Source organism: Phyllostomus discolor, chromosome 7 (genome assembly GCF_004126475.2).
Source record: "Phyllostomus discolor isolate MPI-MPIP mPhyDis1 chromosome 7, mPhyDis1.pri.v3, whole genome shotgun sequence".
NCBI lineage: Eukaryota > Metazoa > Chordata > Mammalia > Chiroptera > Phyllostomidae > Phyllostomus > Phyllostomus discolor.
This window is the reverse complement of record NC_040909.2, coordinates 55,427,129-55,446,943: the sequence shown is the minus strand read 5'-3', so window position 1 is coordinate 55,446,943 and position 19,815 is coordinate 55,427,129. Positions and strand designations below refer to the sequence as shown.

Below are 19,815 nucleotides of genomic sequence, written 5' to 3'. Positions count from 1 at the left end.
CAGGGAGAAGGGGGACCCCACGGTGCGTCCAGGCCTGACAGGCCAAGAGCGGTGGGCTGCAGCCTGCGCTGTCCAGTGAGACTGGCCACCGAAGTCCTGGGTTTCCCGAAATTGTGGGAGCTTGCCTAAGAATCCGGTCCCTGGAGCGGACCCTGAGCCGAGGCCTAGCAGTCCTTGCTTGGGCAGCGATAGCATGCCACCAGGTCAGGTGGCTCCTTTGGCCTGGCTGTCGACCTACAGGCACGGGAGTCTCCAAAGTGGGGCTTGTATACCACTCTGAGTTGGGAGAGAGACTGGGACTTCCAGTCTGCCTCCACCGTCTCAGTTCACTTTGTACCAGGAAAATCATGACTTTAAAGGACAGGACTTCTTAGAGAGGGAGGTTTTGGAAAACTTTATTTTCCATGAATGGATTCACATGCCTGAAACATCTTATCCCTGGACCTTCCTATTGTCTTTCCTGTCTAGTTATCCGGCTTTCTTTTCCTTCACTGAAAATGTGTAGGTAGAAAAAAAGTTACTCAGTATCTCATAGACTGCCCCTCCATCAAACCCTTAAAAATGTCAAATTTTAATTCTTATGGTTGTCCCACTTTTAAAAAAAAAGCATTTCAGCCTCAAAAGAAAAAAAAGACACTGCAACTGAGAAGAAATTTGAAATGTTGGGGGCAGCAAAGTGAAACCTCAGCACTCCCTCCTCCGAGCACCACGTTTCCCTAGTCTTCTATTCTTCTGCCTGAAATCATCTCGTTTACAGAAAATATTTGTTTGCACTATTAGTTGGTACTGGAGTTAATTACTCAATGTGTTAACGTGAAGTAATATGTATAAAAGTAGGATCAGTGTTTATTGTGTGGGTGAGCTGTTGAGCGGTGCTTGAATAAACTGCAATTAGGGTTAGATAGAGATTAATTAACATGTGAGTGGCAAGGTGTAAAATAGTTTCCAATCCTCCACTTCAATATAATCTGCAGGCAAGGGAAGAAGTTTGTGGAAGCTAATTAAATACTTTCATAAAAGCCAGTGTACTCGCCCAACATTTGGAAAAAGAGGCACATTAGGGACAACTTGTATTTACCCAAATGTTTTCTTTCCGTGGAGGTAGCACTCCTTTGTGATGCCCGGCAGAGAGATGGCTTATGCAGCTACAAACAGCGCTAGGAATGGCAAGGCAGGTTCACAGGAAGCCTTGGGAAGACTTTCAGCCTGATGGAGCTTTCAAACCAGCAGATCTCTCGAGCTGCTGCCGAGATCAACAATTCCCCAATTTGGAAAGGATGTTGGAGCACAGTGCTGGTGGCTGAATGAGATTCACAGGAAAGTCAGGGTAGAAATTCAAGTTTTGAGACCCTGTGGGTGTATTGATACTCTTTCAATGTCAGGGTGAGTTGTTGGTTTGTTTCTTGTTTGGTGGTGGTGTGTGGGGTGGGAGGAGTGCTTCATCTGTGTTCTTGCTTTCACATGAATAGGATAGGGGTACACTGGGTCTGGAATTCTGCCTCTCTGAACATCTAAATTATATGGGCTCTATGGAAATGTTCTCCTCCAGAGAAGCAAGGTTTTTTTCTAGCTTTGAAATTTGGATGTTGGTGGGGAGAGTGTCGGGGAACAGTATCATGACTCTGAATTTAGGGGCACTTTCTGAGCTTGGCAGGGTGAAAATATTTACCCATGACAGTCACCATGCGGGCCACTTTCCCTCAGAGACCTTGCTTTGTTCCTACTCCTTGCTTTCCAAGTATACTTTTCCTTTCTTTAAACTGCCATGTCAATATCCTGTCTGAAAGTGCACTCAGAGGGTGAGTGGGTAGGAAAGAGAAGTTCTGAAGGAAAAAAAAAAAGGAGTGATTGCCTGACATTAAAACTAAACCTGTCCTTGTCCCTTTCTCTGAAGGTTTCCCAGGATGTTTTTACCCAAATGTTTTTGGCAGATTTCAGCAGAGAGGGAGGCCTAGGATGGAATACTCAGGCCGTCCAGACCTGTTCCTGAGTGAAAAGGGAGAGAGTTTGTGTCCACCAAGAGTTGTTTGAGCTCCACGAGATCGTGTGTCTTTGGAGATGGAATTCACTATCAAACCCTCAACCCTGTTTGCTCATATTATACCCACTGTAATCCTCTTACACTCTGGTTGCATCTACAAAGCTGGTGGTCTTGCAAAAGCCGGCTGGCAAGATATAATTGTCCCACAAACAAAACATCCAAAAGTATTTTTTTAAAAAACCCATGCACCCCTCTCCTCCTTTCCTAAACCTAATTGTCTCCCTGCTCTCTTGCTAGAGGTACCCCCACGCGGTAAGGACCCTCAGGCCTTGACCACTTCTGTTGCCCAAGAGCACCCGGCCTGTTGAAAGTGCTGGAGCGTCTTTGAGCAGTTTGTTGTGATACGCAGGTGGAACGGTCTGCAAACAGATGAATTCAGCCCCTCCATACCGAGCTCCGAGAGCGCTGCTTTTGTGCGCCAGGCACAAAACGCTGAATTCCTCCGAACTTAGTTGGGGCCTGTCTAGAAAAGGGCCTTTTCTTCCCTCTGCTTGTACCTCTGGCCACACTAAGTCTCTCCCGCCCCCCTCAGGGCTCCCTCCCTTTCCCCTCTGATAATCCTTCTCTTTATTTTAGAAAAACACAAAACCCGGTTCCACGCGGTGCTTTAGTGGCTAAAAGTGAAAGAGCTGCCTTGGCAGATTTCAGCTCTATGAATCACTTCGGAAAATTGGTTCGACTGAATGGCCTTAGGAGGAAAAAACGTTTTAATAGGATCCAGGGGGAGGTTCTGCTGTTTCAATCTGCTCCTTAAACAGGTGGAGATTGGACCTTCTCAATTATACAAACAGCAAGAACCCATCAGCGTGGAGAGCTGCCCCCTGAATCCTCCCCGCACGCAGTCCTAAACCAGCAGCAGAGCGGGGCTTTGCCTCAGACACCCGATCACAAATCAGCGATTCTGATCGATTAGGATCTCAAACAGGCCTCAGCTAGTGGTGCAGTCTCCCGCAGCCGCAGGCGGGGAGCTGGCCTGAGAGGGGGAGGCTCACTCGCCAGTCGCCAAGGTATGGGGGATCTGAGCGCCCGGCCTTGATCTTCCTGACGCTTTGGGGTCCTCCTTAGGCGGCGGGAGCTCTCTCCCGACCTCCGACACCAGCCAAGGCGAGCTCGTTGTTTTTGCATAAATTAATATTTCCCGATTAACAAGTTCCCCCTCCAAACGCTGCGCTCGCGTCCATGCGCCACATCCTAATGAGGTAATTATCATTTGCGCGTGTTCGGGGCTGGCGCCGGCTCCGTGGGTAAATGGCAGTTTATTAGCACGATGCCCAGCTCGGCTGCAGAGGGCTAAGGGACACTTCGGCAACTAGACGGACACCAAGGGGCCCTTTGGGACTACGAATCCAGGACCCCCCCGCCCTCGCCGCGTCCCCCACACCTGTAAGCCCCCAAAGTTGTGACTCACGCACAGAACTCTGCTTGGGTTTGGACTCCCCCCACCTTTTTTTCCACCGGCAAAACCATCACGATTCCTCCCCCTCCCCCTCGCGTCTCTCCCCTCCTTCCCGATTCGCGAACCGCTCGCACTTTCCCAAAGGGAGCGCGAGCGCCAGTTGCCTCCTTTTAAAGTTTGAGGGGCTGTGGCGGCGGCCGGCAGGCGCGGGGGAACACAGGGGCCGCTACCGGAGCCGCGCCGCCGCCCAAGTCATTCCACTTGAAGTGACTTCATGTGATGTCAGCTGAATGTAAAAGACAGTGATCTCACGCGGAGGGGAAGATGTTTGCCATTAAATGTGACAGAGGAAACACGCTGCATGGCTCGGAACGCATCTCCTTGGCGGTGGGGGAAAGAGGTAAACGCGAGGTACCTTTCCTGGTCCTCTTTAACTTTGCCTCTTCACTGTCCAGCTCCCAGCACGCGTGCCGGAGGCCGGGGTCCAGGGAACGGCTCAGGGGGGCTAATTTAAGGCTCTTTTCTTTCTTTCTCCCTCTCCCTCTCTCTCTCTCTCTCTCTCTCTGTCTGTCCTTTTTCTTTGTAAGCCCTCCCCCTTCTTCCCCTTTCAAAGTCCCAAGGCAGGGGCTGGTGGGTTCCTTTGCGCGCCGGGTTAATGGGCGGTAATTTGGTACCCTTGGGTGCACTTTGTTCTGCCCCTGTTCATTTGAATGCAAATGGGTGACCTGGACCCGACAAGGTGCTTATTAAATTGTGGTTTCCCTCCCTGCCTTTTCCGGAATGCAGACTTAGAGGAGAGAGGCTGCGCCCTGGCCCAGTCCGGCAAAACTCGGCTCTGTGCGCCATGGCAAGTTCGGCTTCCCTGGAGACCATGGTGCCCCCGGCCTGTCCTAGAGCCGGAGCGTCGCCGGCCACTTCCAAGACTCTGGCCTTCTCCATCGAGCGCATCATGGCTAAGACGTCGGAGCCCCGTGAGCCCTTGGAGCCCCGGCCGGGGGCACTGGAGGCAGACAGCGGCCAGGGCAAGAAACTGCTGAACTTGTGCTCCCCGCTGCCCTGCATGATCCCTCTCCAGCCCCTAGGCTACGACGTGCCGTCCAAGACGCTGCTCAGTTACTCCGAGCTCTGGAAAAGCAGCCTCCGGGCGGGCGGTGGCGGAGGAGGAGGCGGTGGCGGCGGGGGGGCTCCTGTGTGCGGCGCCAGCGGCTTGTGCAAAACCAACTGTGGCGTGTGCTGCAAGGCCGAGCTGGGCCTGGCGCCGTCTGCGCTGCCCGCCGGCAGGGTCATCAAACCGCAGGTCATCAACCACGCGGTGGGGCTGCCGGCCAGCGGCTCGCTCTACTACTTCAACTACCTGGACTCTGCCGCGTATCCTCCCTCTGAGCTGCTCGGCGGCCACCTCTTCCCGTCCAGCCTTCTCAACGCACAGGCCCCCACCGCCCTGGCCGCGCACCCCAAGCTCTTTTTGCTGGAGAACGCCAAGTTGGCTGGCCTGGCCGCGGACAAATTTTCCCATCCGGCCCCCTATGCCCATAAGGAGCGCTTGCCCGCGCCGCTGGAACAGGTGCTGAAAGAAAACTCGGCCCTGACTGCCGAGCGCGGGGGCGTCAAGAGCCACGGCAAGCTGCCTGGAGCCTCCGCGGATGGCAAACCTAAAAACTTCACCTGCGAGGTGTGCGGCAAGGTGAGGCCTGGGGTCTGTGGGGTCTCGGAGGGGGGAGCAGCGGTGGCTGCTACCTTGGAGCAGCCTGGAAGTCCTCTTTCTCAAGTTTAGGGGCTCCCTGGTACCTGTCTACTCGAATCCGGGGCCTCGGTTTCCTGTTCTGTAAAATGGGGATGCCGTTGTCACTAGCCACACAGTACAGGCGTGAGCAGAGGTTTGGGAAGCCCTTTGCAAAATGAAAGGGCTCTGGTTGGGGGAGGGTATTGTTGGTTGGGCAAAGTAGGCTGTGGCCTCCCGGGGCTGATGCTAGACTCTCTGATGGACCCACCACAAGGCCCCGTCACGTCCTTCCTTAGGTGTTTAATGCTCACTATAACCTCACCCGCCACATGCCAGTCCACACCGGAGCCAGACCCTTCGTGTGCAAAGTCTGCGGCAAAGGCTTCCGCCAGGCTAGCACGCTGTGCAGACACAAAATTATTCACACCCAGGTACGTGCCCCGGGTCCGGCCCAGTTCGCGCGCGACATCCCGCGCTGGAGCAAAGTCTTTGGGGAGAGGATGGCCGAGGGTTCCCGCACCCCTCCCGGAGTGCCCCTGTTGCTTCAAGGTGTTCCTTCAAATTTCCCGGAGGCAGCCTTTCCCTGCCGGGCGATCAACCTCACTGTGTTCCCCGCCCCTCTCCGCAGGAAAAGCCTCATAAGTGTAACCAGTGCGGCAAAGCCTTCAACCGCAGCTCCACACTCAACACGCACATCCGCATCCACGCGGGCTACAAGCCCTTCGTCTGCGAATTTTGCGGCAAAGGCTTTCACCAAAAAGGTAACGTTTGGGGAGAGGCCCTCTTTTCATCTCACCCCGGAACTCGGCAAGGGAAACCTCCACAAGGGAAAAACAAAACAAAACAAAACAAAACAAAACAAAAATTCGAGAGCTGCGGGCTTGGGAGCAGCATTTCTTTGCAATAGGGTTGTGCTGGGTTTGGGAAGAGGCTCCCCCGGCCAGGTTAGTAGACCTCGCTGGATTCAGGTTGGTTGCACAGAGAGAGGCTCCGCATTTGGGGGGTGGGAAGGAAGGCAGGGGTGGAGGGAAAGACAGTGGGAGAAAGTGAGTATTGTCCTACAGGAAAAGCTTCCCTTTGTAGCCGAGACTCCCCTTTCTAATGAAAAAAATCGTGGCAAAATCCACCTCTTGGAAACAACTTAAGGGTGGGGGAAACTGCTAACTGTCCAGAGTACCCCTAACCCGCGGGACACCTCTTGGATTTTCCAAAACATTGTCATATCCCCAGGTGATGGTTGGGGGACCAGAAGGATTTTTTTTTTTTAATGAGAAGGAAAATAAAATGAAGCCCGAGTTCGTGAGAATTTCTTGGAGCGAAGTAGTACCCCAGAGTAGGACCCGGAGTGTCTCTGGGCTGCGCAAAAGTTTCCAGGCTCGCAGAGCAGAGCGGGCGGGACGCCAGGCAGGCCTCAGGGCAAGGCGGGGCAGAGGCACTGGGCGGCAACTCCGGACTCGGCCTTCCAGCCTGTCGTGAGAGCTCCGGGCTTGACGCACACGAAGTTTGACAACTTCTTCACTTTGAGAGGTCGCGCCCGCTTAGCCAAGCATCGCTTTCTTTGCTCGGGCCCCTGAGACAACCCCCGGACGTCCAGACTCCCCGCCGCCTCCCCCCAATCCACTTCATTCCCCCACGTTTTTGTTTTTGGTCTCCTGTAGGGAACTACAAGAACCACAAGCTGACCCACAGCGGCGAAAAGCAGTACAAATGCACTATCTGCAACAAGGCCTTCCACCAGGTCTACAACCTGACCTTCCACATGCACACGCACAACGACAAGAAGCCTTTCACGTGCGCCACTTGCGGCAAAGGGTTTTGCAGAAACTTTGATTTAAAGAAACACGTGCGCAAACTCCACGACAGCGTGGGCCCTGCCGCCCCCTCCACAAAGGACCTAACTCGGACAGTGCAGAGTTGAGAGCTACTGCCTCGCCCTCCTTTCCCGCCCCATCCAATCCCCAAACAGATCACATGTATAAACTTATTTCTAAAATTAAGAGGGAAAAAAACTATAGCAGAGAGGCTAAAATCTATTTATCGAAACCAGCATATTTTTGGAAAGCTAAACGTTTCCTCGATGACTGGCAGCAAACAAGTGTCTCCCACCTTTGCGTATTCGGGAAACTTATTTAAACCCAATGCCGAAAACTATTTAATTCCAGGCCTTGGCTTCTCCTCGGGCGGTGGGTTTTAACAGGAGCCTGTCACGTGAATGCCTGGAAAGAGCACGGCGCCCCCAGCCATCTTTATACAGTCATGTAAATCCTGCTGTACATGCGAACACGGAATATATACATATATAATTCAATAAACAGAATCATTAGTGCGCGTTTTCTTCCCCGCCCCCTCACCCTCGCCGCAAGGTCAGCTCGGCAACCCCGAAGAATGAGAAGGAAATAGGCATTTATAGCATTTCCCTGCCCAAACGCGACTTCTTTGGTGCGCTGGGACAACGATGAAGCCCAACCCGTGTTCCTGAGGTGCTCGCCCGTTAACACCCTGCTCCCCTACACAACCCCACGAGCCAGGGTGAAAAGGCCTGCATCGGCCTCCACATAACGAAAATTTTCTATTTGGTGAATATTCTGACGCTTGGAATTCTGGGTGTTGCTTTATTTGGGTGAGAATTTTTTTTAAGGGTTAAAGTGGTTGAATATTGGGGAGCAGGTTTGGGGTGCGTCCTTGAGCAAAGCGCAGCATTGCGCGGGGATAAACGTCTGAGGCACTGCCCAGCCGGGGCGCTCCTGGACATGTACCCTTCTCTGGGCGACCTAACGGGGACAACCCTTCTTCCCAATCTTTTCTGGAGGTGAGGGCTGGAGGCCAAGGATCCGCAGCCCAGCCTGAGCTCTGGGGCTCCCTGATCCACGCTGCTGATCTGGGGCCTGACTCCGGGTGCGGGGCGCCCTGCCGCGGGAGGGCGCACCGGGACTCCCGGAGCTCACAGCCGCCGCCTCCCGCTCTTTGATTACCACGCAGTTAGCCCATTTCCTGAATAGCTATCTCCGCCGCCGAGCACGCTGATGAAATGATTTCACGCTTGCTTCCTAAGTAATGACCCAAATTAAGAGAGAAAACAGAGACCCTTCAAACAGCATTACATTAATCATCTAATCATTCCCAGGAGGGGGTCGGCCGCCACCGCCCCGTTTGATCCGAATCTGGATAATCAAAAGCTCGGATTACTGGCTCGGACCTCCGGACCTCCCCCCCCCCCCCGCCCCACCACCACATACACACTCTTAATATTTGAACGGAGATTCAGCCCACGTCTTTTGGAACAATGTTTCCCAACGCCGGGAGGAAAGGCGGCGCGGGCCTGGGAGTGCGCTTCCACAGAGCCTTGCTATTGCAAGAGCTAGGGCAGCGGAGGCTGGGCGCTGGTGAGACGCGGGCTTCCACGGCAGTTGGAGGCTATTTGGAGGAAAAGATGAGAAAGGAAATCCCCAAGTAACTCTGAACGTGACTTGTTATCTGGTTATTCCAACGCTGGGTATACTCTAGGCGCTTAGTACTCCTCCCTTCAGAGGCTTACACAATTTTGAAAGCTAGCATTTCTTGAGAGCTTGTTTCATGCCAGGCCCTCGGTACACATTCTTTCGAATGTTCACAACCCGCAAGCTGCGGGGTGATTGTTGCCACTTTACGGATGGACGGAGAAGTTGAGACAGAGAGAAGCTAAATGACACGCTTAGGGTCACAGGGACTAGGTAGGACTGGGATTCGAACTTTTAGGGAGTCTAAACTGCCTCCAGTCCTCGTGGTTGAGGAGGAATCTTCAGGTTGGGACCCAGGAAAGAAGTTCAGCAGCTGGGTGAAAGCTTTGTCCTAGTCACAGTCAACGGCCGGGTCCCAGGCCCCCAGTCCAATTCGCAGATCCATTGCGTGGGGAAGGAGAATTGTCGATTTTGTTTGTACAGAGGACGGCGACAGCTTCCTCAGGCTGTCGCGAGGGTATTTTTAGTACCTCCGATTCAGAAATAGGAACGTGTACATTATAATTCCATTTCCTGAAAGGAGAGCGTCCTCGTTTTTGTATCCTCCCCCAGACCCCAAGTCTGGGAAGACGCAGCCAGGGAAGGAGGGGATGAGGAAGCGAGGAGGAATTTAAATGTTAGCTCGTTCTGGCTGCAGTTCACTGAGGGGAGATTGGGACCCAGAGGGATATGCAGATTTTCGGAGTTTAACTCCGAAAGCTCGGTAGATGCCACAAACCCCAGGAAACCCCAGGATGGGCGAGAAGGACTTGGCGGCTAAGAATATGGAAATATCGCCTAGCTTTTCCCAGGCATTTATCTCAAGGGCTGGTTCGAGGAGCCACCGCCTTCCCTTGTTCTCGGAAGAGGTTTTATTAGCCCCGCCTCCTACGCACACCCTCCCCCATTTCTGGGAGATCTTGGGTGCCCCAAGGCAGTCCCCTCAACCAAAATAGGTTCCTTCTTGAATTCCTGAAAAGGACCCTTTGCAGATGTGCTTGTTGTGCTCGACAATAGTCGAGGCAAACGCACCTTGTTTCTGAATAGTCCAGAGGGGCAGAAACCACAAAATTTGGTGCAAAAGCGTCTTCTTAGAGAATTGGGTTTAAAAGTTAGCCTGCGTGTGGAAATCGCGATCAAGTGCTCCGCTTTCCCTTTAAGAAGGAAATATAAATAAAAACTAAGTGTAGTATTCCCCATCCAGGGTATTAACTTTCCAACCATCAAGTGAGAGAACTTTCTTAGAGAAATTTTTCTGTAATAAATTTTCACAGGAAAAAGATAAAACTGTTGCCCATTCATAAAACTGGAGAAACTTTGTTTTCAGGTGCAGTTCTGGAGAGGGGTGAAGATGGCATTCTTACAAGCTAGATAGCAAATGAAATAAAACTAATAGGTGGCACAGAAGGCATTTCTCTCTTGGACTGCTCATCTCTGCAGTAACTGGCTCTGAGGCAAACCTGAGCAGAGTTTCTTGCTTACTGCAACCTCCTTGAGGTTGTTTTCTCATAATCTGATTGTTACTTAACCTTCACACCAGCTCCTGCCAATCGCTCTCACCTGAGAAGGTGTTATTTCACATCTGGTGGTAATTGTAGATAAACAGAGTTATTCTCTATCTATAGAGCTTAGTTCTACTTTCCACAGGTTTGAAGGCACTCCTCCCGGGTGTAAGATGTCTGCTTCCTTCAAGTGTGGGGTTTAATAAAGGATTCCTTCACCGGAAAATTAGTACCAAGAGAAGATGAACCTTTTGCCTGAATCATAAACATCTTTTACAGACAGTGCAGGTGCTGAAGGCAACTCTAAGTCCTCTCAATAACCATCTTAATTAGGATCCTTCTTAGTTATTCACCATGCATTGGAATTAATGGGTGAAATGCTCTGTTTTCTAATTTTTTTGTCTCTTAATATTAAACTGTTTGCATGACTTGTAGTTTACAATATTAGTAAGTGACTGAAACAAGGTAGTCATCAGCTGCATGTTAATATTCTAACCTTGATTGAATTGAAGAGTCCACCCTTAAGAAATATTTGAAACAAATCAAATTGCGGGGGAGGGGGATCCTGTCACAGACACAAAAAAGACTCCAATTATCTTTTCCCCTACAAGATGTTTGTTCTGTCCATGACTGCTCACACTTCAGCAATCTTGCCAGCAAGACTCAAAAAAAAAAAAAAAACCCTCTCCTTCTTCCAAAGCCACAGCCTTGTACATAACAGATTGTACAGTCCTATTGCCTTAGGCGGGTTAGAGGTTCCTCTCTGCAAAGAGCGACACAGAGAAGTTGCCAGCATCCAGACGTATTTGGGGGAGCACTGTGCTTCTTCTTGCCTTGGCTGCAGAAGTAGGTCTATAAAGTCCCCATAGGGCTGTTTGGCTCCCAAGACGGTAGAGGGCTGCCTGAGCCAAGCCCAAGAGTTATAGCAACAAGGCATCCAGGTGTGCTGGTCCTGAATGGGCTTCAGGATAAAGGCAGACGAGTAAAAGTGAGGGGTGGGGGTCTGCCAAAGAGAGGACAGGAGTCTTGAGAAAACGCTGGGAAATAAACAACCTCAAGGCAGCTGCGTTGCCCTTTTCCCTGCACTTCCCTCTCAACCGTCTGAGCAACCAGTTTGCTCCTAGAAACATGTTAATTGCCAACGGAGCTCATTAAGGCATGCACATGCAAAACACAGCAAGAAAGATTAAATGGACAAAAGCGCAATAATGAACTGTCAACAATCGGGCCCATGTACGAGACCAGGATCACTCAAGAATGAGGCATTTAGAGGCAACAAAGGATTGTCTGGGACAGGAAGAAAAGACGACCTAGACTTTTGTTTAGTCAACACAATTGATTACAAATGAGAGATTAACAGGATAGCTTCAGATTTTTAAAAAAAGAGGCAGAAAAGAAAAGTCCAATTAAGTCCACCGAATGTTAACTATATTGCGTTCCATGCCTAGCCCCAAAGAAATTCTCATTAAACCATCCCTGGCGATCCCTTTTGGAAAGTAATTTGTCTCCCTGATGGAGCAGAGAAAGAGAATCGTGTAAAAGAAAGCGTTAGTTCTTGGCACAATGAGCTTAGGAGACACACTAGAAAGAGCCAAAGGGGGAGTTAATGAGCATCTGACAAACTGCTTGGATTCAGGCCTAGAGAACAGCGATGAAAAGATGAAATTGGCCAACAACTATTCTTTATATCAAACATAAAAAGGCCAATCTGAAATGGGGCTGCTCAAAACTGGTTGAAAGTACATAGCCCAAGAAAAAGAGAGCCGTGGTCTGGCCCTGTGGTGGACACTGGACAGACAGAGACAGAATTCCGCAGGCCCTGAGCTAGGAAATGGGCAGAAAGGTGGGCTCTCCATCACAGAGCAAACTCCAGACACTGGCCCTAGGTCTTTGGAGGGGCTGATTTGAAACTGTTGGTGCCCCTACTACTGCCCTCTGGATGTTTCTTTCATGAGTGAAAAATGTATTGAGCTAGCCTTTGAAGGTTTTCTAAAAGTTCTGGTAATCTGGTCATTCACCAAAATATTCCTCTCTTCTAGAGCCATAATCCCCCACCTCCAGGGGGTACCTTATGTCACCAGTTCACATTCAGTTCTTCTATTCTTCCTCCTAGTGACCATGCAAAACCTCATGCCAGGTGATTGTCTTCCAAATTTTGCATGGAACAGAGGGGGCAAGAAAGTGAGGACAGATACACAGCTTTGTGGACAGGTCATGAAGTATTTAAATTGTTTCTCAGAGTTGTTCATCTGCCCTTAAGAAACCACCTCATTTTAATTTTTTCTCTGTGGAACAAAGTAGATCAATGATATATATCTGAGAAAAATAGTACATCTTATTTAAACATAAAAGTCCAAGCACTCCAATAGCAGAAGCATTCGATGTCTGGGAGAGCCAGGTGAACAGAATCTAGCAGTGTGGTGGGGTTTTTAACTGAGTCTACCAGGAACTCAGAATGAATTCTGTGGTTTCTTTCTTTTCTTTTTTTTTAAGATTTTATTTATTTGTTTTTAGAGAGAAAGAAAGGGAGGGAGAAAGAGAGGGAGAGAAACATCAATGTGTGGTTGCCTCTTACATGCCTCCTACTGGGGACCTGGCCCACAACTCAGGCATGTGCCCTGACTAGGAATTGGACTCTCAACCCATTGCTTCCCAGGCCAGCACTCAATTCACTGAGCCACACCAGCCAGGGCTCTGTGGTTTCTTAATGCCTTATTTATTCCATTTGAGGTGGGACCTGTGCCATCTCAGATACTAGAGTGCAGCATTTAAATCTTGATTCTAGGTTTTGTGTTCTTATTCTCAAATCCTTGGTAACAACTATCACATTTCTGAGGGCTTGGCTTACACTTCAGGCTTTGCTCATGCTTCATGGAAAAAATATATATTGGTGTCTAGAAGTAAAGAATGAAGAAGAAATATACCAATTCAAAATAAAAACAGTCATCTAAGATTAAAGACTAGTTCTGGTTTTCAAAGCACAGAGGTGTTATAAAATCTAGCAAGGTACATTTTAGGAATGAAACTTCTATTGCAGATAAATCAGGGTCTGATATAAATAGTTCTTCACCAAAGCATTCTGTCAAGGCCACATGACCGATACATGATCATCACTGTCAATGTTCTCCTTTCATCAATGTTTTTAAATCTTAGGTCATATTTAGAGCTTACTTTCCTCAAAGAATTTCAATGTCTTTATTTTGTCCCTGAAAGTGGGTGGGGGTGAGTTATGTAGGGAAGGATAACATCTATAGGATAGAAAGTAAGAGTGAGGGGTTAGGGGCTTGGCATCTGGCATCAGTGCAGTTGAGTTCAAGTTCAAATCCTATCTCATCCACTTATCAGGGGAAACTATTTTGGGAATATTAAATGGGAATATTAACAGTACCTGCCTCAGAGAGTTGTTTTGAGGCTTAAGTGAGTTGACATATATAATTAGAACTTAGAACAGCACCTGACCCATGCATAGTAAGCATTGCAGAAGTTAGCAGCCATTATTAGAAAAATGTAAGTAATAAAACTTTAATATAGCACTTTATAAAGATACTTTACCTGTGCTATCTTATTGACTTTTCATTACATATTAATATGTAGACTTTCTTAGCCCCAATTTAAAGAGGAGCAACCTGAGCTGCTGAAGATGGTACAGCTCCCTTTATTTCATACAACTGGAACTCGATGATAGAGTGGGACCTCATACTCAAGGCATTCTGATTGACTATGGAGCCATGGTTCTAAGAAGAATGTGCATAAGGATCACATAAAGGCTTTGCTAAAAATGCACCTGAATCCAATTTACTGAGATCATGAGTCAATAGTTCTGCTCTGTGGCCCAGGAATCTGTATTTTAAGCAGAAGCACTTGGTTCTCCAGATTATACTTTGCAAAACACTGATTAGCATTTGTGTTCTTTCCACCTTACCATAATGCTGTCTTTGAAAGATAAAATAACACCATCAGCTCTTCATAAATTAATACATTTGATTATTCATTCAACAAATGTGATGTGAACATGTCTACTGTGTCAGACACTATACTGTCTGCTGGAGTTACAACAAAGAGAAGTGCATACCCATTGCCTTGGAGTTTATAGTTTTGTGGGGGAGAAAAATCACATACAACTAAAATCCCCATATCATACTTGGTTATAAAGATGAAATTGGGCATTCAGTCAGTCTGGGTTGGGGTGTGTAGTGGACATCTGTTATTGTTGCCTGCTGATCATCATTCTCCTGTCTGGTAACAACAGCTAACATTTCCTTTGGAGACATCACCTCTCCCCCACTCTCAGTTCATGCAGTTAAGGTGGGGGCTATTCCATTTCTCCACCATGGGCATGTGACCCAGGCCTGGCCAATCAGAACACAGCATCTTCCTGTTCTCAGTGAATGGCTCAGGATTGGGCATCTGCCCAAAATGGGGTCAATAAAAGTCCTACCCTGGACTTAGGCCTAAACAGAGAAACTGTTCCTCTGGGGTGCATGAGTAGTTTGGATGTTAGTCTGGGGATCCCGTACAGGCATATGTGTTACAATGTTAGGGAAGAATGTCCTGTACTGGTAATATTAGAGGTAGAGAGGGAGTGGAATTGAGAGCTTGCCCTAATGACCTCACTGACCCTGCTGTGGCTCAGGCCTGATGCACACTGGACTTCATAGCTATTTGCTCTAAATGGAGTCTCTCTGCTCTCACCCCCAGACTCCTGGCATACGGGGCAAAAGAAGGGAAAGTCTGAGATGCTTCTTTAGAAGAAGGTTTGTCTTAGTTGAGTCTTCAAATAGCAGGTGATGTTTGCTCTGGGGAAACCGAGAAAGCAGCCTAAGTGAAAGCCCAGAGATGAAAGAAAGACAGTGAGTTGATGAAGTTTAGATGGGGGTTGTTATGGTTGGCTGGGTTTAATATCAATAGGTGTGACTTTAAAACCTACTGCTACTTCTGAGCAGCTGTAGGGCTATGAGCTAGAGACACCTTTTCTAAGCCTCAGATTTCTCCTCTGAAAAATGGGCACAAAAATAGCATCTGCTGCACCAGACTGATATGATTCAATGCAATGAGGTAAGTCAAACACCTGATCCATCATACATATTTAGGTAAATGATTGCAATTATAACCATAAGGTGAGGCACCTTTAAGAGGGTGTGAATGACTGGTTGGCATTCTAAATTTCCTGCACAGTCCAGTGGCATGGTCTGCTGGGGCTGGAGATGTCTTAGGGAAGAGATTAGTACCCTGGTACCCTGTCACTGTCTGCTCAGCTGCTTAAGCCTGCCTGTTTCTGATGAAGCAGGAGATGGAAGTGAAATATCATAGGCTTTAGGGTCACATAAACCAACTAGTTTCAATACTCATGAGCTATGTGACCATAGGCCCTTCCTCTTAACATTCTAAGACCCAGTTTCTTCATCTTTTCGATCTTAACATTAACAGAATTGTTAGAAGGATTTAAATTATGTAAAATGTGCAAAGTGCCTGGGTATTTATTCTTACTAGTTACTGATATTACAATGATTACCACTCAAATAATTCTGAGATCCTTGGTCAGCAGAGCAAGTAGAACTCATCATCCTTCAGCAAATAAAGCTCCATAAGCATATGAGGACAGGGGCTATCTGTCTTGTTCACTGCTGTGTGTCCAATGCGTGGCATATACTAGGTACATTGAAATGAAGAATAAGAGATCAGCTTCTCTTCTCTATGGGCAAAAGGTTACCCGGCTCTCTCTTCTGGGCAGCCACTTGCACTCACATCCATAGCAATTCAGTCACAAAACAAATATTTACTGAAGGCCTGCTGTGTGCCAGGTACTGAGGTGGGGATATAACTGAACAAGACAGACTTTGACTGTGTGGACCTTACATCCTAATGGGACACAGATGATGAAAACATCCATTAAAAAACAAAATTCAACCAAGTAAATTTGAAAATATAATTGGCTTTATTAAGTGGTTCATGAATTGGGCAGTATCATATCTAGCAAATAAAAGGGAGCATAGAGGGGCTTTACAAAATGGAAGGTTTTTATAGGAAGGAATAAGGGTGGGGAAAGGGAGCTATTAACAAAAGAAAGAATTATTTTTAGACCAAAACAATTTCTTTTGTGGGTAGAGAGCAGCAAGTATTTTTATCATGCAGATTGCTTCTTCTTTCTGTGGAGGTGGAAGGGCCCTTGTGACAGATTACCTCACTGGTGCTTGACCAGAAAATTCCACACCGGTTAATTAAGATTATATTTCCAGGAAAGGTTGAAACAGCATTAGGTCAGGTGTCACTGGGTAAATCATCATGCTAAAACACAAGTGACACCATTTTGGGCCCATGGTTTTCTCTTTAACAAAGCCAAGAAACAGGAAATGATTTCAGATTATGGAAAACACCAGGAAGGAAATAAAGAGAGTAACCTCATAGAATGTATGTAGAGAAGGCTGCTTGAAATAGGTGGTCAGTACCAGTGTTGGTGCAATTAAAGTCCCCATTGTACCCAGGAACTAAGGAAAGTATCAACACAACTCAAATGTGCCCCTGGAATTAATCCACTTGGACTCCATAAAAAAGTTTCTCCTCCCCACAGCTCCAAATTTCCCATCGGTTGTCCCATTTCAAATGCGCTTGGGACTCAGAAAAGGGGTTTCCCAAAGTATGCAACAGAAAACCAAAAGCACCCCTGAGCAGGGGTGCTCTAGGCCATTGACCCACATACCATTTTCCCACTGAATGGTAATTGATCAAAGTAAAACATTTTATAGAAAGAGATACTGCTGCCATGTTTTTAAAGCGTGTGTTTCCCAGCCAAGTCTCCAGATGGAATCACCGAAGCAACACATCCTTGACTTAAATGTGACTGTTTAACAGTTATATTGGGTAGGCCATATTTTTCCATAAGGAGGTGGTTGCTTGTCTTAGGAACTTGAGACTCTTAACAGACTTTTGGGTAAGAGCTTTCCAGGATACCACTCTGTCTCTCACACTTCCTGAAGTCACAGAAGTCAGAGTCCTGACTGTAGTGTCAGTAAAGGAGAATAATAGAGTGAACAGCTTGTGGAATGATCAGGTTTGTAGGAAGTCTTAGTGCCAATGACTGCCACTAATGAACGATTCATAAGCATGAGGATGATTCTGTTGTTTGCTTTTGCCTGACTGTCATCCATTTTCCCTTCTTCTGCTCATCAGCATTCTGTTTTCACTCTGAGGGAGCTGTCCTTCTCCACTGAGCACAGACCATTATTGGACTTGTGAAGAAGGACCCCCATGCCATGTCCATTGGCTACTATACAGTCATAGGCGTAAGCTGGGTCACACAGATGCTTTCTTTGGAGTTTGACCCTTGAGCAGAGGGATAAGACTACATATAACTGATGCTCATTCACTCTCAGGAGACTATGGATAAGCCTATTACTTACACATCCTGAGTTGCCTACTCCCTGCCCTTCCACACCTGGTGTTGCAACTTTCCTTTTGTTCTATTTAGCTCCCCCATAACACTCCAATGAGTTAATGTTCCACGTAAACTGGCCAGAATCATTTTCTGTGGCTTAGAACCTAAGGTGTTGACTAGTACAGTAATCTTCCAACCCATGACCCACCTTCTCCTTATGGTCCTTAGAAACAATATCTGAAGATCAAAAATGGATTTTCCTGCCTGGCATTTTAATTGTCTACCAGAGTCCCTTCTGTTAGTTCTGAGGCTCTTTCAAGTAGACGTGGACTCCTTTGCTACATGAACAAAATTTGGAGTAAGAAAACCCTATTACCCTATGCACACTCTACATTATATTCAGAATAAAAAATGTCTTCAGGTGGAGGTGGGGCTAAGGCAAGGAACTCAGGCAAGAGGGAAGAAAATACAGGAGAACGATGAGATTTAGGATTTTTTTTTCCTTAGGGAGAGCTCTGGCAGGGGGTAAGAGGGGAGGGGAGAAATGGGGAGATGTTTGTTAAAGGTCCAAACTTCCAGTTAGAAGATTAATAAGGTCTAGGGAGTTAATACACTGCATTGTGAATATGGTTAACAGTGCTGTATTTTGAAACAGTACTATACTTGAAAGTTGTTAAGAAAGTAGACCTTACCTGGCTGGCGTAGCTCAGTGGATTGAGTGCGGGCTGGGAACCAAAGTGTCCCAGGTTTGATTCCCAGCCAGAGTACATGCCTGGGTTGCAGGCCATGACCCCCAGCAACTGCACATTGATGTTTCTCTCTCTCTCTCTCTCTCCCTCCCTTCCCTCTCTAAAAATAAGTAAATAAAATCTTTAAAAAAAAAGAAAGTAGACCTTAAATGTACTCCCCACAAAAAGCAATGGAAATTATGTGGTATAATAGGTGTCAGTTAATGCTACTATGGCAACCACACTGGAATACATAAGTGTATCAAATCAAAAGGTTGTATATCTTAAACTTATACAATATGTCAATATAGCTCAATAAAGCTGAGGGGAAAACAAAACTAAAATAACAGCACCCCTCCAACAAAAGGAAGAGTTTTCAGGATATATCTGGTTATTTTTTCCCAGCACTTCCATGTTGTAGAAACAATTTGTTAAGTGTAGTCTACTGAGAAGGGGGACATCTTAACATAGACTTTAGGAAGAGAGTTGGCTGGGGTCAAGCAAGGAGATGGGAAGAAGGCTGGCTTTAATTCCTGGGGGTCTGAGCCTAGAAGTCTGTGCTTTGTGTATTGAAGAACACAAATCCTAAAACCTGGTGCACATTTGGGGCAAGAAGGCAGTATTTATCTATCATGTGTCCCTTTTCAAAAATGCATTAATATAAATTCACCCAAAAACTCACATATTCAATTAGGTAGTGAATATAAGAACAAAACCAAATAGGAGGAAAGTAGGCCAGCTACAAGGATTACTGAGAGGGAGGACTGGCTTTGACAGACACTGAATTTTCCTGGTAGCTAAGCCAAAAAAGGAAAGACAATGGGCTATATTACACTAACATTCTTCAAGAGACACCAGAGAACAAACAGAACAGCTTCTTTGATCATATTTTCTTCTAGATTTCCTTTCAAGTTACCTCTTCAACCTTGAATATTATGAAGTATGTGCTGATAAGCCTGTATATTGATCACATTCTTATAGGTTGGTGCCTAGAAGGGGTCAGCTCACTTCAGTCATGGCACAAAGTCCCTGGGAAAAGAAAAAAAGGGAATCAAATCCCGACTCTTGTGGCTGATTCCTGAAAACATGTGGCTTTTAGTGAAATTGTCCTCCTGGATGGAATTTTCTTCGGAGTAACTTCTCATAGGTTCTACATCTGTAGTAGCATTTGCAGATTTTCTCTAGGGATGAAGGTGGAGCAGAGTTTGGCTGTTCTGACTGAGTCAGAGTCAGTGTGGGATTTAAATTGTAGGTCGAAGATTAATTTGAAGATGCACAGGGTCTCCATGGTTTTCTTTCAAATCTATAAAATTGACATAAGACCATTGACTGTCTTTGACTAACACAAAGGAATATTGTGTTAGAAAAAGAATGTACTGGTGTTTGCACTTGCAACCCTTGAAGGGTGCTCTGTAAAATTCACAAGTGGCTGCTCTAAGCTTAAAGTACCCATCACATCACTTCTGGTTAGGTCATGGGAAATCAGTAGCTTTGAAGTCAGTGTTATATATTCCATCCTCTGGGAAAAGAAATGCCAAAGTGTCTGCTCCAGAGAAGAAATCTGGGAGGTTTTAATT

General features: G+C 47.1%; 1 protein-coding gene across 1 annotated transcript; it reads left to right on the top strand.

Moving 5' to 3' along the window:
• The first annotated feature begins 2,898 nt into the window (after positions 1 to 2,898).
• On the top strand, positions 2,899 to 7,477 carry FEZF2 (FEZ family zinc finger 2). Its single transcript, XM_028518914.2, has 5 exons — positions 2,899 to 3,837; positions 4,224 to 5,121; positions 5,457 to 5,591; positions 5,789 to 5,921; positions 6,819 to 7,477. The coding sequence occupies exons 2-5, from the start codon at positions 4,282 to 4,284 to the stop codon at positions 7,076 to 7,078; spliced, it is 1,368 nt and encodes a 455-aa protein (XP_028374715.1). The 5' UTR covers positions 2,899 to 3,837; positions 4,224 to 4,281; the 3' UTR covers positions 7,079 to 7,477.
• The last annotated feature ends 12,338 nt before the right edge of the window (positions 7,478 to 19,815 follow it).